Here is a 19303-nt window from a genome sequence, read left to right on the forward strand (position 1 = left end):
GCAGCTTAGCAGCCCAGCTAAATTTGTTCATTTTGCTCTTACGTTTTTGTCCCAATTCAACTAAAGAGAAATAAATTTTAACCATGTAAAAATAAGTGTTGTTTGGCGCACCGGTAGTCGAGTGGTTAAGGCGCACGCCATATACGCAGGTGACCTGGGTTCGAATCTGGCCCGTGGCACCATTTCCTGCATGTCTCTCCCTGCTCTCACCCCCATTTCTGACTCTATCCACTGTCCTATCAAATAAAGGCCAAAAATAAAAATAAAAAATCTTTAAAAAAATAAGTGTTGTTTTAAGCTATCAATAACTTTGTTTTGTTGATCTTGGTGTTAGCCTGCTCCTGGTGTTAGCTACAAACTAGCCAAATGTGATGGTGCTACTAATCTTGCTTTTCTGTGTTGTATTCAAAATTTGATTTATTTTATAAATCCAGAGGAAAATTCAGGTTTTGGCTGTCTTACTTCGAGGCATGCTTCTCACACAAAGGGTGCAAAGCACAGAAAGATGTCCAAGTGAGGGGGCTGCACAGGGACTGACGCCCCAAGCAGACACCTTGCTCAAGGGCACCTCGACTGTACTTAAGAAGCTGATCTGTATTTTATTTCAACAACTGTAAAGGTATTTGATGAAGTAGCAGTAAATCGTAAGGCTATGATAGGTATCACTTTCTCAAATCCATCTACCCATCAACCTCAGATCTTCATCAGCCCTGATATCCACCATGTGTCATTAACCTCCCTCTCCTCCAATCACACGTAGTGATGGACTAGAACCAGAGGGCACTCCGACATCACACCACCTCTGCAATATTCATGCCGCTTTCTCTGGATTGGCTACTGAACCGAGGGCCATGAGCTCAAAGGGATGAGGAGAGCCGAGTGTGAGTGAGGTGTGTTAAGGGGCTGAGAGGAGCTCAGCGTGGTGATTACTGGAGCTCCTAATTTGAGTAATGAGGCTGGGGTGAGAGGAGAAGTGAGGTCCGTGAGCGAAGGAGAGAGAGGGAGAGAGGGAGCGACGTGTGGGGAATGAGGATGGGGAGTTATGGGCGATCTGTGTGAGGACAAAGTGTTGGAGCTGCAGGGAGAGAATGGGAGACAGGGATGCATGTTAGCCCTCCAGTCTGAGCATTGATACACACTTTAGCGCAAAAGCAGAAACACGTGAACTCTAAGATCACTTTTCTCTCTGTAATCCATGTGGGATGTTGTTTTTTTGGAGGGGGTATATCTAAATCCCAGTGCGAGGAGTGCTGTGTATTTACTTATTCCCCCGTCCTTTTTAATGGAGTGTGCAGTGCATGGAAATGAAAGGTCTCGCCGAGGGCCACCCCCCCTCCTGATACAGAGCCAGAGAAGTTTTCTACAAAAATTTCAGTTTCTTCAGACTCTTCTGCACACTCGCTCTCATGGCAAGGGATGACCTCTCTAATTACAGGAGCGAGAGCCTCATCGGAGGGCTGAAGTGGGGCGTTTAGGCCTCCAGGTCAAAGTGCTGCAGCCTCCCCTGACTGAGGATTAGCACAACAGAGAGGAGCAGATAAATCAAATGCAAACACACAGACAGTCATGACACCACATGTGTAGGAATGCGAAAACTTAAAAATGCAAATTCTCACATGCATATTCACAAACAAACTTGTTGAACAGACCTGAACCCCCCACCCCATAACAAGACTTCCTGATTAAAACTAAAATGTGGGCTGACGTGCAGCTTGTAAGCAGAAAGGACCACTTGGAGAAGTTACCCCCCTCCTCGTCTTCCTCCTCCTTTTTTGTCCTCTGGCTATACGCCGACGACAAACTCTGTAATTTGTGAGACAGAAGGGGCGGCAGACAGCTGATGGTGAGGATGGCTAATTAAGAGACCTGCCCAAGCATCAAACACTCCCAAATCCATGACAGACGACGGAGGAGCCTAACGATTATGGAAATGATATTACATAGCCTTCTTTGATCATTGCATCACATTGCATTTTTCCCCATCATCTCTTAACGCATGTGGGACTCTGTCATGTTCGGCAATGAATTTGGTCACAGAGGAGAATGGCCCGATCAATAAAGATAGTCTGAAAACACTTTTATCATTAATGCCTGGCAACTAAAAGACTTAAGGATATTATTACAGATAGTTGTAACTGATTCAAGAGTACTGTAATAACTATAAGAAGCCATAAAGAAAACTTCACATCCAGTTTGACACAGTGAATTAGAGCCACGGGGGAATAAACAATACATTGAATAATTAAGATAAATCCAAGCAAAAAGGTTTCAATGTCCACAGGACAATGTCCTGAAATCAGTCCCAGCTGACAGCTGAGAGTACTGCTCCCTCTTAAAAAGCTAACACATGTCCTGATGGCTCAGTTCAGCTCTACATACTTGTGACTGCAGGCTTTCAGACTCGTGTTGTACTTATGCAGATTTCTCTGCTTACTTTCCTGCCTCACTTGAGCGAAACCATAGCAAAATATACTAACAGCAGGGTTGCATGAGAGCAATCGATGGATCCAAGTTTTATTCCAAGCATGATGCTCTCACTGAAAGGGAAAATAGCAAATTAGCTTTCTTTTTGCTTCATTGTTTCTAGGGATGTAATAATACCTCACTATACACTTACAATCAATGCAAATATGGATAATGTTAATCTATTTGACAACAATAAATGCCGTTATACTCTTTTTTTTAACCAAGAGAGGGTGCTATCTACTCCTCTCTTCACTTATTTTAACATCAGTGGCTGAAAAAGAGAGGTGCACTGACCTAGCAGAAACCTCTGTGGTTTAGTGATGCTTATGCAGAAATATAAGAAAAACGACACCCCATGTGATTTTTATCAGAAATAAACATGATTACAGCCAAGAAACTATTTTATGGGGGGTTGAATCTTTTTCTGTAGTGCCTTGGTTTTGGTTGAGTAAGGATGTAAATCTATAGGGCACAGCTGGTTTGACTTTAAGCCAGCATATGATGTTGCTGTTTGTCAGGAGGTTCAATGACATGCCTCAGCTCCATCTCCTGTCTGTAATTGGTTGATCTGAAAAGTTAAGAGTGTTTTCAATGTGGCAGTCGCTACTGGCTGGACTCAAAGCCCCCTCATGAACTAAAGGGCTGACGTCACCCAGTCTTTATCCAATATGACACCATAGAACTACAATAGATTGCAACATATTACAGCCTAGTCTTACAGTATGCCCTGTTCTTACAGGACTAGAATTACCTAGGGACAGGCCTGCACACAAAATTGGCTGGGTCCCCGAAAAACCCAGTGCATGGGCTTTCCCCAGTCGTGAGTTATTGATGATATCAATGCATGTGTGCTGGATCAGTGTCATTGGTGCTCACGTCCTGGCTAACAGTTACTTCACTTTGGGGTTAAAAAGTGTGTTGAGCTATTATTGGGTTCTGAATGTTCAAATTAGCTGCCCATTGCTCCCCTATATGCCACTTTAAACATTTTTGCCACTTTATAACTGCATTTCACCAGTTTTTCCACATATTTTTGCAACATTTTTCCTTTCATGCCCCTTTAAACCTATTTTTGCAACTTTTGACCAATTTTTCCTACTCTTTAGCCACTTTTCACCACTGATTTCTGCCAATTATTTGCCACTTTTACCCAATTTTTGCCTAATTTAACTGCGTTTTTGCCATTTAACAAATTTTTGCTTTTCCTTGACAATTATCAAATTATTTTTTCCCCCTTAAAGCTGTCTCAATTTCTTCTACTTTATTCTCTTGTAGCTACATCATGACTTAACTTTTAAGTCTGACATTACTTTTCAAATGGTTTTGTTCAGTGCCCAGCCACATTGTTGAAATTGTATTTGAAGCTGTAAATAAGTATCGAAACCAAAGCATTTGCATTAAAATTCCCTGTTTATTGAATAAAAATATGATAAATTAAAGGAAAATACCCTGCGACTCCAAAAGGGATAAGTGGTGTAGAAAATGGATGGAAAGGTAAATATTTGAGTCTCATCTTTATTGATATGTCTTGATAAAAGGTGTGCATTTGCTTTTATTAGTGACTATACATACTTCAAAACTAGAAGTTACAGTTATATTTAAAAAAGAGCAGACCAGGTAGTTTTAAATTTAGAAAGAATATAAATAATTTTTAAAAAATCACTGGTAACCATTATACTAACCCACATTTTTAGCTTAAAATAAGGGTTAGTCAGTATTTCACGCATCATTTGTGAAGTATTATTAAGTATTAAATACCAGTATAAACTGAGCTATGAATGCTTCATTAGTCTGTTTGTAAAATTTGTAACCCTAAAGGCCTTTGTACACCAGATGGTTTTGTTTTTAGTGCAAATAATTCACAAAGAATTACAATTATTCAATGACTTGTGATTCAATGCAAGCTTTGACACCAGTGATGTATTTTCACCATGATAAAGAGGGAGCAGTGAAGTGAATAAAACAGTGAAAGGAAAGGGCACTGACCTCCTACCTGTTTATAACGGCCATTATGCATGGACTGGATCAGAGATAGGGAGAAGCCTCATTTTATCTATTTAGCTGATGTATCTCCAGAGGATAGTAAAAAGCACCCTGCAGACTTTCACAGCAAAAATGATTTTTAGCATGTGCATAATTTATGTGAAAAACGCATTGCTCCTGATGTGCATGGAAAGGCGAATCAAAATTGGCCACAGAATTATTTGCATTTCAGTTCCATTTATTTGGTTCATCCTTATGGTGCAAAGGACTTAACCCTTACTACACCCTTAAGGCAATACTTTACTAAAGCATTAACAAAGCATTTATAAATGACATATAAATAAGTTAATAATGCTTAGCAAATGATGAGTTCAGTGTTTACTAATGCTCTGTAGTGTTTTATTATTATCAAGTATTTCTGAATTATATTCATTTCACTGTTTATAAATAGTAGGATATAAAACAGTAATAACACGGTATAGTGAAACTTGTATTGTGATTGGGGATCAAATGTTAACATTTTTAGTGTAACTGATGTCAGATTTTCTTTCATATATATAATATAATTAATCTTGTTTTTGTTCAATATGAAATTCAGCTACTGCATTTTAAACTTATTTTGTTTCATTTTGGATTTTTGTACCTTCTATTTGTACTAAAGGTAGCTGACTTCTTGTTGGACAAAGAACTGGTTTTATTTTGAAAGGAAATACGTAGCTAAGTAAATGTTTTTTGTGAAATGAGAAATTAAGCAGGGTTGGTGTACCTATTTTTCATGACTGGTTTCAGGGAGATGATACAGAGGCTTAACTAAAGTGTGCTTAAACGATGGCAGCCCTAACTGTGATGTTCAACTTTGTTCAACTTGGAGACACTCCCTGCAGGACTGATTTGTCTTGATAAAAACGTGAAGTTTATTGTTGTTTCTTCTGAGCAGAAAGTTCTTCACAAAATCATTCCTTTAAGCACCATTTATTTTCCCAACAGGAAATCACAGTAAAACAATCCAGAGGATGTGGGAACACTTTTCCAAAGTTTTCCAGTTTCACCCTGAACTTCTGCTCCTCTATGATTCAAACAAAAATCTGAACTAAAGCATCTCTTCATCCTCTCCATCCCCAGTGATCCTTCAACATTTAAATCATAACAAACCTTTCTTTCTTTGTGTTACAGGGTCGATAGGCCGCGCTGGGATCTGCCCCCCAAACACGCACATAACATCCAACATATATCCACCTCACGGAGCTGTCACTCACGACAGGGTCACAGCGGAGAAAAACTCTCTTCTCCAACCTCCGAGCTCCCTGAATTTCCAACACAGGCAGGAATCAAAGTGGATGACTCTCATGGCTGGAAACCGGAGCACAATAAATATTGATGGCCACAGGAGTGCAACACAAACTCACAGCTCGTCTCAGGAGGCGCTAGGAGACACTTGCTCCTCGTGGCTCAGGGTTTAGAGTTGATTGACACATATGACACGCACAAACACATTAGAGCATGTGATGGGCCCTGCACTCAGGGGGTCGCTTGTGTTTAACTATGCAAAGTCTTCATATGTGACAAGGAGCGCTAACTGCACTCTCTGCATCGTATCCTCCGCTTATCACGAGCATCTGGCACAAAACAGCCGAGAAGCTGTGACTCTTTCTAATTCTCTCAGCCATCTGCTCGCTTTTTTAGGAATCACAAGCGACAAGAACATTTTGACAGGAAAATATATTCTTTAAGCATTGGTGGCACATTCTCAAGTGGCTGGGTTTTTTAAAGCTGATGAGAGGAGCTCACTATTACAAATGACTGCTCCTATTTTACTTGTCTTTAATTATGCTTAAACTAAGGTAGGTGAGTTAAGGTGACTCTTGTTGCAACAATGTCCCTAAATACTGAGCCCTACAGTACACAGAGGAAGTGGGGTTAGGTCAGCTCTAAAAGGAAACCAAGATGTAAGTACGAAAGGATGAAAAATCTCACTTCACAGGACTCATTCAGAAACATTTTCTTTCTAATCTTCATTTTTTGGCTTTCTGCTACTAGAACGGTGGTCACCAGATGTGGAAGAAACAAAGCTCATGCACTAAAGGACTATTTCCATTTTGTTACAACGGGAACAAAAATACTTTTTAAAGTCCAAAACATTATTTTCAAAGAAACAAATACTGCTGTATGCAGGTTTACATTCACTAATTCATCTAATCTTAAATAGAAACAATAATTTTAAAAATTACCATACGAATAAAGATAAAATACGACTAAGTTAAACTAAAGTAGCATCTGGAATGACAACCGCTTTTTTTTTTAACTCTGGATACTAAAAACACAAGAAAAAAATCTGATCTAAGCTATTTGTCTAATGTCTAGCAAGAAATACTGATTTACTCTTGTTTCAAACCACATTGACTTAGTAAGTTCATGCTAATTTGCTTATGTCAAGATACAGAAAGCATCAAAAAACAAGGCCTGAATTGCTGATAGTGAATCCATGAATCTGCGAAGCTGGCTGGAAAAATTCACTTGTCTCAAGATACTCATTGACTAAATTTGACCTGCCACAATTGAGTTTTTTTTTTTTTTTTTTTTTTACTTGTTAGACGCAATGTAGGCCTTATTTTGTATCTTATATCTTTTAACAAAATGCAAATGTGGAATTATTGGGGGATGATAATAAGTCTCTTAAGGAATTCATGACTAGATTGGATAAAAATATTTTTTCTCTGCTTTGCATTTGCAGAATTAGTGTTGCAGCTTGATTCAACAGTAAAGAATAAAATGCTACAATCAAACTAAAAAAAACAAAAAAAAAAAAACAAACACACACACAAAAAAAAGCTAAAATAATCAATCCGGATGCAGATTTAACTTCCAATTTGTGTCCTAATGTGGATAGAGGCACTTTTTTAGTCTACTGTTACACTGTTTTAACTTTAACCTAACATATCTAAGGAAATTTAACTTTAGGGACTGTGGATAAAGCCACAGGTCCACTTCTACTGTCAATCAGCCCACCTATATGTGATGGATTAATACAAGGTCAACAGTCATATCATTCAATTCATCACAACACTATCTTTATCACACATTATGTTATAGGCAAAGACCCACACACTTCCACACAGTTACAATAGTTGGGTGGGTCACCCAGGTATTTCTATAGCCACTCAAGTATACTTGCCAACCATTGTTTTCTTAAAAAAAAAAAAACAAACAAACAAACAAGAAAAGGTATATAGTCACCATTTCTGCACACAAGAAACACATCCACTCCCTCCTGTCATTGCACTGATTTGAGGTGCAACATCTCATGTTAAATATTAAGCTTCTTATGCTGTCATTTCAGCATTTCTCTGCAGCTTCTTCCTGTACTCCTTTACTCTAGGATGAAGGCTGAAACACACTACCACAGCATCATCAAGCCTCCACACATGCAGCTCACCTGCTGTGATTATGAAACATCAAGTGAACACTTCAAAAGGCGAGTGGCTATATTTGAGCAACTTTATACAACGCACTGTTGATGAATATGAATATTGTCAAGAGAAGAAAAAATACACATAAGGAAACAGGGGAGGATGGCCATCCCTACCACCTAAATACAGCTTCGCTCTGTGGGAAATGCAGCATACCTAAATTATACCGTACATATCTATATAAATATAGAGAGAGATCTTTATAGATGTAGATACAGATAAAGATGGATAAATATAGATGCTAATGTGGAAATCATCTGCCTAATTCTCCTCTTCCTGACTCTTTTCACTCCAGGTTATTGCCAGACTCAATCTTTAAAAAGCTCTACTTCCCACAAGCTGGCCATCCTTCTTCAAAAAAAAAACTATCCCTCTTTTTTTTTCCCACATTTTTAAGCATGTTCCTGGCACCAGCTGCTGAAGGTGTCAGCAGGCAGCGTGGTCCAGTGTTTCTCTTCACCCACTGCAGGTGAGCGCTGCCTGTTGAGCCTGAGTGCCCTACACTGTGTCACTGAGCCACACAGACACACACACAGCCGTGTTAATGTCTCATTCTGCCTCTCTGGAGCTGAGCCGGCGTGTTTGTGTGGCCCCGTCTGCTCTGATGAGCTCTGCTTTCTCTCTCCGCCTCTCCAGCTCAGGATTGATGGAGTGGCAGCGTGACATGTAAGAGAGTGTTGCGACGTGTTGCGTTCCCCGCTCGGGCGGCAGGGGGACAGGGAGGCCCTCTCTACGACCGCCTCCGCTGTCACATTGATGAAGGACGGATTGGCTCTGGTGTGATCTGAGTGCTTCATCACGGTGATGTATGAAGCAGCCGGGCCGGCTCCAGCTCTGGGACGCCTGTGTGTGTACACCTTTGTGGCTCTTTAGCTAAATGTTTTCTTTAAGTGCCTCTGCTGCTCTCTGTTTCTCTCTGCTGGATCTACATCACAGAGCAGGTGGTTTGTATTATTTCCTAAATTCCATTCATGACTTCATGGAGAATCACGCGCCAAGGTGGGGCTGTTTATTCTCACTCTCTCTCATTGGAAAACACAAGATGGAGAGTGAAGAAGGGACACATTCACAGCTTACATTTGTATAATATGACTTTTCTGCCCAGATGGTAAACTGCAGATCTATGCAACTTTTGTCAAAGTTCTAGTCGGAAACATTTTATTGCATCTACTTCAGCTACATTTACCAAAAACGTGCATATAAACTTTTTCTAAAGATATAAAATGCAAAAATTAAAGCCTGAATTGCTTATAATAGGTAAAAATTTAGGCAGTGGATGGTGCAAAAGTAAATAAGATACTATTGACAAGAAAGTGGGGGCACTCGTTGAGTCCTAGAGTGTTATGAGTAACATCCCAATACTTTCTTCCTTGTGCCACTTAAATATGTATATTTTTCATTATAGCGGTGAAAACTAAGGTAAACAAAGTAAACACATATGGTTTTTTGCCTGCTTATGGTTAAAGAAAAAAAAACTTGAATAAAGCATACGCTTATCAAGATGTAAATATTGAAAAATTAATTCATAAAGAGCCTATTGAGTCTAACTGACTTACATGTTAAAAATTTGTCTTATAAAAAATATATATTTTCCAGATATGGTGAAGTTGTCTTTAGATTCTGGCCTCTTTCAGAAGTAAGACATGATTAACTTCAGAACACTGTATAAGTCAGTGGTTCACAAAGTGGGGGTTGGGACCCCAGGGGGGGTCACAGGAAGCTTTCCAAAAAAACAGAGAAATCTAAAATGATTTAAAGTGGTTTAATTTATCCATTATTGTAAAAATATCCTGTAATGGGTTCAATTTTGAACAAAACCATTGCAATCAAGCGAGATTTGAAAGAAATGTGCACAAATACTCCTTAAAATGTAAATTCCTACATGATGCTTTTTGCAGCATTGTTTGCTTTAACCCCTTCCAGGGATGTTGGGGGTCCCCTGTCTCTGGGGCTGTTATATTGGTCTCATAGGTCCCCAAAACATACCTGTGATGTTTGTTGCTGAAAAAACACTCCAGTATTGTATTTTTGCATGTCTAAAAACCCCTCTGTTTTAGCCCTGCTCAGCTGTTTCTGTGTTTGTGGCTTTAAATGTTAATGAGCTGTCTGACTCCGCCCCTAACTCATGACCCATCTTAGGAAATAGATGTGGTTCTCTTGATTCATCTGAGAGGAGGATCAGGAGAGGCTGCAGAACATTCTTCCAAACTGGGGGGGGGGGCAACTGAACCTGGGGGCGGGGCTTACTCCCCACATGATGTCATTGGGGGGAAATCTGAGAATGGCTTTTTGAGCACACATTTTCTGAAAGGTGGAGAAGAGAGGGGGGAGGGGATGAATTATTCTGATTCTTTGGGGGATTGTGGACAGGCCAGCGGCACATATTCTTGTTAGAAAAGCCTGAAAAAGTGATTTTGCATAATATGTCCCCTTTAAAATAAAACACTATTAGAATGATTGCTATAGGAGTTGGCCAGATGTTTTAACACTGACAACATTTTACAACCCTAACGTTTTCACACTAAAATTTCAGTTTGCTAGAAACCCGACCCTAAAAAACCCTATCATGACATTTAGCTCAACTATTCACCTCTACATTGTGAGTTTCATTAACTTCTCATGGTTAGTTATAATTTCAGGGCCATCTGTTTGGGAGCAAAAGAGAACAAGACTGCATTTTTCAAGTTCTGCAGGAAACAGGAAGTTTGAGACACAGTGGGTGAGTGTTGATTGGCTGGATGCTGTAATGTCACTTTCCATAGCGTTGACTGATCTTTACTGATTGGCTGAGAAAAATCATTCCAGTTCTGCTGTATTACAGAGAGATGGGGGGAGGCCATGAAGGAAGTGGACTGAAGTGACCATATATGGTGAAGGGTTAAGGGTTAAATTAGAAGATTATGGTGCGCAGATGACTTGGTGGTTAGGTTGTGTCCCATGTATGTGGACGGCCTACGATCAAGTCAGGCCTGTGGCTCCTTTCCTGCATGTCTCTCCCCTACTCTCTCATCCCTGTTTTTGGTTGTATCCACTGTCTTCCACTGTCAATAAAGACATAAAAAGCACGATAACACATCTTTAAAAAACAGGATTATCTAAGCAGTAGATGCATCCTCCAACACTGAAAAAATTGCTGGACAGCTAATCATATCTTTATGATTGATTGGATAATAACTGAATTAAACATACTGGGAAAGATTGAAAAAGACTCATTAGAGCTCAAAGTGAGATCATCAGATGATTTCCTCTTAAAACAAACAGAATTTTGATTTCCTAGGCTACAGAAAGCAGTCTTTGAATTTAAGAAGCTGAAACCAGCAAATTTTTGACATTTCTGCTGGAAAAATTTCAAAATACTGAGCCATATATCATACAATCTGAATAGAAATGCTCTTCGGATAGATTTATTTTTTCATGTTGCAGCTCTGCTACTATTTCTCACAGTGTAACACGGATAAAAGTGTTATTCAATATGGATTTTTTTAAAAATATAAAGCCCTACATGAGAGTCCTTGAAATCTGGTAAATATCACTGAGTAATTGAGATATTTTACTCCAAAGTCTAACAAATTTTACTGACCCCGGGGTTGTTACTTTATCTCTCAGTGGATAAAAAGCGAATAATAAACTGGAAAAACTAGGCTGCAGCGTCTAGCGTACAGTACAGTATTGAGAAATGTCATGTTATCTCATTGTGACCAACGTATCACAAGGTCGAGCAGTTTCCAGCCCCGGGCCAGGTGGCAACAGTACCTTAGCTTCAGTAAAATCATTTCAGACTAAAATGAATTCTCCCCACTTGTGACATCACAAATTGAAAACAGAAGATATTTAAAAGTTGTTGCATATCCATCTCTTTCTTGTCAGCTCCTCAAAAAGCAGTCATAAATCCTCTCCTCCAGACAGCGCTGTGTTCCTCTGCCTGCTCTTTCTCTGTGGGCAGGGTGTGGCTGCATGTGTGCATGTTCCCCTGGGTCGGGGTCCAGGGCTGAAATCAGATCAGAGGCTCATTGTCTGGCGGGTAAGACGAGGATTACTTACTAACCTTCTCATACCTTCACGCAACAATGAGAGGGAGGACAGAATGAGTAAGTTGTTTAGAAAAATCTCCCCTTACAGTGAAAAACACCTCCATCTGCTCCTCGTGTCCTCATCTACATCGACTCAATGAGCCGGGCCTCTCTCAGCTGAGCTCATGTGTGTGCCTTTACTTTTTTTAAGCTGAATTTTGCGTATCTGGGTGTCTGTAAGAGGCTACCATGAGACAAAACAACTCAAGAGGCCATACAGGGAGACAAAAGGGAGCATCGCTTACAGGAAACCTGGAAGATCCAGCTCCTCTTCCTCTGAGCACTTTGTCTGAAAAGAGGATTTCAGCTCAGCTCGCCTTCAAAACAGCAGCCCAATAAAAACCTAAACATTAAAAACTCATTTCAGACCATGTTAGTCTGACGCGCTCACACTCCATAACCAGTCTCACTGGTAAACAGAGTGGGAAAATGTTGTGTTAGTTGATGCGGCCAATTAATTATATTGCAAGTCATTTAAAAATCTATAAAAGAAGTATAAACCGGTTTAGGCTGTTTGAGAAATTGTAAGTATGGTATTAAAAAATGCAATACGTGTATTTCAATCGCCCTGAGCGGTGTTATATTGGAGTCTTTTTAAAAAAGGAGCTGTGTCTTAAAAAGGAGTAAAGCGTAAATTATGCATATCATTTCCCCCCCTCTCCATTCCTCTTCTTCATTTTTTCGCAGGAAAACATGGCCGCAGTCCACACGTGCTCTGTCCCGCTCGCTCGCCTCTCCTCCCTGGAGGTGGTCTCTCACACCGGCAGGGGGGAGGTGGAGGTGTCAGAGCGCGCTAGCCTGCCTGGGAGAGGCTCCTTTTGGGTGCTGGAGGGGGTAAGGCTCCTCTATGTGTTGGCCTGTTCATCGCTGTGGGCGCCAGAGTGTGTTATATCGAGCCTGTGGTGTGAGGCTGCTATGTTTCCTCCCTCTCTCTGAGCTCTCTGGGTAACACAACTGTAAAACTACTTTTATGAAGTTTGAAAGAGTTGGAAGTCTGGAGATTGTTTTTATCAGACAGACTACATGTTTAAAAGATGATGCATTATGGATATCATATTTACTTTATAGAGCTGGGACTCAGTGGTAGAGTTGTGGGGCTCTCAGATGAAATGGCGGGGGTTTGATTCCAAGTTCCTGTGGTCACATGTCAGTCTGGCCCTGTGCAAGACACTTAACTCCAAATTGCTCCCACTGCCGGGTCAGTGATGTGTGAGTACATATGAATGGGATGATAAACCAAGTCCATAATACTCCATGTGTACCTTCTGTCACTGCTGATGCATTCAAAATGATAAAAATAAGATCAGTGTTTCAGTTCAATCAATGACCGTGCTAACTGCTGACATTCAGCTGAGTGCTGTTTGTATTTGTTTGGTTAAATATATGGCTGATGATGATATTTTGACAATATTGTTTAAAACTCCAATGGATATTCATGAGTACTCTTTCAGCTGCTGCAACAATGCTTTCTATAAACCTAGCTGGCTGAAACTCATCAGTCAACACGGTCACCAAACAAACCAATACACCAGAAGTGTTACATCCATGCACAGAGGGAAATGTCGAAACTAAGTGCAGTTTAGTCGTTATGACCACCAGTCATTTGTATTAGCTGTTCTTATGTTAATTACTGATGTTATTATTATTTTAGTTTTGATCTAAGAGTTAACATAATAATAACCTAACCTCCAGTGTCACCGTATTTGTAGTTTACATACTACAGCCTGGGCTCTCTTGTGTGCTTTCTAGAAGTATCCCCCAGTCAGTAGTGGATTAAAAATTTGGGGGCCAAAGGCTAACCCAGGCATGGGGCCCTCCACATTGTTCTCCCCCTTTTTAACCCTCAAATGTCAAAGAAAGTCCGTACAAAAACAACAAAACAAGAAAACAGTTAGTGCTATAAAGTCTTGTTTGCAGAAAAAAAAACATCTCTGTAAAAATGCATGTCATTGTCCATTTATCTGCCATGTAGGGGCGCTGATAGGACAATCTTAGATCATTAAGAAATAGAATGTTTTCATCGTCTGCTTCTTCTACACCTAGGTTTACTCATCCTCTCCCCAGTGCAGAATTGTAAAGATTTGTACCATAAAATAGATCACAGTTCAGGAAAATAAATGTTTGGGGCTTGAATATTCTGGAGAAGACTTCCAGACCCCTGTTAACGGCTGGTGCCAACTATGAAATGGCAAATTTGAAAACTATTCCATGCTTTAATCATTAGGGTTGTTGCATAATAAAAAGAAAAAAAATCTGAAAGACTTGACTTGTAAACACAATATTCATGCCCTTTAGAAAGTATATGTGGAATTATATGTGGAATTTGTTTTCTGGTCATTAATCTAATTGAATGATAGGATCTGTGATATAATCTAGAATGTTATTCTAACCATAAAAAAGTGATATTTTCTCCATGTCACTCACCCTTACTGTTAAGTGTTATCAAAGATAACCACAGTTTTCTAGCAGGATCTCTCACAGGCTACAAGGCTGAGACACTAGTAATTTATGAATTACAGGTATTCTGATGACATTTCAGCATATATGGATTCTTATTAATTAATGACATTAAAAATATAAGCTCAACTTTAAGTTTGGGTGCTCTGGGGGCCCCTGGTAGTCTGAGGACCCCAGGTGGCTGCCTACCTTTGCCTAATAGTAAAGTCCGCCTCTGCCTCCAGTGACGCACATCAAGTGGAGGCAAGTATATTTACAAGAATGCTCATGACACAGCTGGACACATGTTTGAACTCAAAGTGAAACAGAAAGTCTATTTCTGGCCTAAATGGGTAAAATGTCCCCTGCTGTGGAAAAAGCCAATGAAAGCCAATAAGTGGTGAAACACTATAAAATAAAAGCTCTGATTTCACACCATCTTTCAGCCCGTAGAGCTATGATAAAAATCTTGAACACTGTTCATTTGTATGATGATCCCTTTACCAGAACAGCTATAGTCCTCACTGACGCATGATGTCATTGGTATGATACCAGTATTGGCAGATTTTAGCTTATAAAGTTAAATATTGGTATAGGTGCATGTTAAAATTTCTGCCAGTATTTAAAGCTGATTGGTTGTAAATATTAGCAGCATAGATCATATATCGTCTTCAAATATCAGCAAGATGTGCAACTGTTCAACCATCAGGTAAGTTTCCAGACTGTCCATTTCCCCACTCCTCTCCCAGCTTGTCTCTTTGAGCAGAAAACACTTTGTGTTTTGTTTCACAATTAAAAATGTGTATTTCAAATTGGAATTGGTATCTGTATTGGCTAAAATGTATGAAAAACATCAATATCGGCCATATTCTAATGGTATCCCTAATAACCCTCCATAGTGACATCTGTCTACTGTCTCTGCTAGATCTAAATGTACGTAGCATAAATGGTGACAAATCAAGTTTTCCAGCTTATGAATATGAAAGAAAGCTCCAAGTTTTCCTCAGCAATTTACTAGAAATATTCAAATGCATCTTTTCTCTTTCTTAACCTTGCTGATGCCAAATATAATTATCTGCCAGTATAGATAATCATAAGAATTGTGTTTAGTGCAGTAGTCTCTGTAATGTTCAGCAGCTTACCAAGAGTTTGGGGTGCTGATGGCCAATGGTGAGTTTAAATGCCCTTGTATTGAGGGCTCTAATCCAACCTGTGGCTCCGTGACTGTGTGTTATTGCCCACCCTATCTCTAACTCCATGTGCTGTCCTGTCTCTAATAATGAAAGGCATAAAAGAGCCTTAAAATAAATCTGTAACTGGATGGATATAATATTTTGCTATGGTTGTTTATAGCCTGACTCAGTACACAGGGGGCTTCATTACCTAAATGAGCTAAAAAACTAAGAGACTTGCTATGCTAACGTTAGCATCAGCTCAGATAAACATCCTTCTAACCCCAAACTAGTTTGACCTAAAAGCCTAGCCAAATACCCAGAAATCTACTCACGATGTCACTGCAACCAAATTCATCATTTGATTAAACACAAACTGCTGATTGATTCGCTCCAATGTTGCGCACAAACCACACTTCTGAACAGGAAGACCTCTGAACCTTCCTTGTTAAATGTTCCAAAAAAGCAAGAGTTCTGTTAGTCACTCGTATGTGTTCTATAATATAATGGTAGTGCAAGTTAATAGTGCCTGTGTTGTTTTTACAGCAGCCATAGGTTTTACTGTTGTGAGGTGCATGTTACATTTTGGATGTTCATTGCATTTGCTGCTGCAGAGCTGAGGCCTGCTGCCTAAACCCACACTGAACCATGCACAGAAAGACCCACTGATCATGACCTCTAACATTAAAATACAGCCCTGAACTGTGTGATGCTAAAACATAGACTGACATTTAGCTTGCCATGACTAATGTTAACTCTGAGTGTTGATTTTTACTAATGTCATATGATGAGTTATATGAAAACAGTTCATCACTGCTGTCTGACATGGGGCAATAAACTGATGCCATGCACAGCAGCTGACATACATTCATTTGACTATATTTCCCCATTTTAGAAAAAAAAAATCTACTTTTCAATTGCAATACATTATTTAGTTTCCAAGTTCTCAAGTAAACCACTAACATTCTCACAGTAAAATCAATGTTATCTGAGATAACCTCATAAATAAGCTGAGATCTTGAACAGCCATAATGTATTCTTGGGGCTTCCTTGCTGTTAGCAGGTCAGCTAAAGCTCAGCAGCAACAATCAAGAGAGAACTTAAACTGTGGCTGTAAAAACACTGGATACACTTACAAATGTCAGCCAAGTGTGTGTTTCAAAGTGTTGAGGAGCGGTGGTGAAAAATGCATTGCATGCTCAGCAAAATCATCTGCAGGATAAACAAATGTTTTGGAAAGACTGTGGCAACATGCACAATAAATGTTGACTGATTTGTAGCAAAGTTTCTATCAGAAATCTGCACCCTGTAGCTAACCTCAAACACGACACTGATGCCATTAAACACCTACAGAGCTAAAGTGGCTTTAATAGTTGTAAACTACTGAGAACAGAATGAGTTTCTCTATGAGAGATGTGCTATAACAGAATTAACTTCTGCCTTCTGTTGAAAAGATCCTTAAAAAGGCATGCTAGCTACAACCTGGTTAACAATGAACTAAACTAAACTAAACTAAAAGTCAGAACTTTTCTCAAGGAAATATTCAACCCTGAAAACTGTAGCTATTAAAGCTTGCACTGGTCACTGAGAAAGTCTTCACGGCTTGCTTTGCTAGGGCATTTTCCATACATGCACTCCTGAAAATTTCAAGACAACTCCAGGATAGGCTGCACTTAAATCTTCCTGACTTGCCTGTTTACACCTCACCGCAGGAGACTGAAGGAAAGACATGACATAACAAACAGAAATGTTGGGGGATGCAACAGAGTCTAACGCTGAAATGACAGTCTCCATTATAACACTGCTTACTCAGTGTATTCACAGTATTAATGAATGAATGTTTAGAACAGTAGTTCTCTACTGATTGGGCATTAGGACCCAACACAACCATCTGATCCCACTTGCAAATTTGGTAATTTCTTGAGGAATTTATCTTGGGGAAACCAGAAGTGCAATCCAAGGAAAAGGAGATAAATAAGGAGACAGCTTCAGACAAATACTGAAATTCATTTATTATCTTAAGAAAATCTTAAAAAAAAATAAGTAAACATTTACCCTTTGTTTACTTTGGTCTTCCATATGTCGAATTTCCGCCCTATTTGTTTTTCCTGGCACACAATTGTGACCCACTGGTCAGAGCTTTGCTACCCTTTTTCAGACCCACTGAGAACCACTGTTTTTTTTACAACACACTTGCAAGCAGAAAACAGTATGAAGCCGGTTCATTAGATGCATGACAATTGCACTGGTTGTCACATGATGTAAATGTCATCACATCCACATACATGCTGGCAGTAAATTGTCCTGATTGCATACTGTGCTCTCCCATCAGCTCATCCAGACTTCATGCAAATATTTAACAAAATCTGAGTGAAGTCAGGGTAAAAAATTGGCTTGTTACTTTTGCATGTGTTTGACAACACCACAGACAATATCCTGCACTTTGTCTTGCTGTTTAAAGAGCACCAGATAGATATAACTGTAGCCAGTGTCCAGTGTTTGCAACAAGAGTCTGAATCTTGGCAATCAAGGTAAGCCTCTCCCAGCCTAGTGTGCATTACTAAAACTTTAAATTTGTGCTTGTTTTCAGGAGACCTACTGTATTATAAAATCCGAAGCATCAAAACAGCCAATGAGAATGCTCTATTGTTCCTCAGTAACCACTAGGCCAAAAGGACATTATATTTCAGCTCTTGTTACACTGTGAAAAAATGCTCTACATGAAGATTTCAATTACTAAAATGTGCATAATTGTGCTTTTAAGCCAGAGCCACTTCCTGTGTGTTACCTGGACAGAGTTGAGTCTGCAGTAGCCATTGAGGGGGAAGCGGATGACGTGCGTTGGGTCCTGGTTCCATCCAGCATTGACTGAGTTGCACATGACGTCTCCAGTCTCAGGAAATATCTCCTCGATAAGCACCTTCTCCCCACTCAGGGCGATCCTCTCGCCCAGGTCGGGCGTGACTCGAACAACCAGGCAGTCACAGGGCTGAGCCATCCGCCGCTGCTCCCGCTCCTGCTTCCAGCGCTCTAGCTCTTTGATCATGGGCGTCAGCTGGTAATAGCGAGCCTCCTCGTACAGCAGGTGGAAGTCCTATACAGTCAAAGGAGCAGGGAAATGAGTGCAATTAATTTGCATGTGTGTATAGTCCTCTTGGCTATTTGTGTGACTAACAGGCTGAGTTTCAGCGCATTACAGTTCATCACCAAGGTCATCCGGACAAAATGCCACACTTATACAGTACAGTGAAACATGGTGACGGCTTTAGAAGTATATTTACAGGGTATCCTGATGGCTTCCCCACAGCAACTAATGACAAAAGTGTCCTTGAGCAAGACACTTAACCTCTAATTATTCCTGTAGAGCTGTTCAGGCTGCTTCTGCCCTTTGACCCCTGTGCTGTAGTGAAACACCAACTGTGCACTGCAGCATGCATGACAGAACAAACAACTGATGGCACTGTGATTATCACATGTCTTAATTTCTTAGGTTGTCTTAGGGAGCACATTTCTATGTGTGTGGCAGATAACACCAGTGTCTTTTGTTCTGACTATCTGTTGTTGGAAACCATCACTGAAGAGCACTACATTCAAATTCAGTGCAAGTGACAGCTTTGGCGCTTGTCCGCTTTAGCTTGCAACACCAGAGCTTTCATACAAGCCGTGTGTGTGCTGTGTGTTGGCTGTGTTCCCTGCTGTCACAGTCCTG

General features: G+C 40.0%; 1 protein-coding gene across 2 annotated transcripts in view; it reads right to left on the reverse strand.

The window, feature by feature from the left end:
• Positions 1-19303, reverse strand: part of LOC121514904 (BTB/POZ domain-containing protein kctd15) — a 48942-nt gene that overhangs the window by 5815 nt on the left and 23824 nt on the right. For both annotated transcript variants that reach the window (XM_041795335.1, XM_041795326.1), the window contains exon 4: positions 18383-18688. In XM_041795335.1, the coding sequence (XP_041651269.1) occupies positions 18383-18688 (306 nt within the window). The remainder of the gene's footprint in view (positions 1-18382; positions 18689-19303) is intronic.

The sequence above is a fragment of the Cheilinus undulatus genome, linkage group 1 (assembly GCF_018320785.1).
Source record: "Cheilinus undulatus linkage group 1, ASM1832078v1, whole genome shotgun sequence".
Lineage (NCBI taxonomy): Eukaryota > Metazoa > Chordata > Actinopteri > Labriformes > Labridae > Cheilinus > Cheilinus undulatus.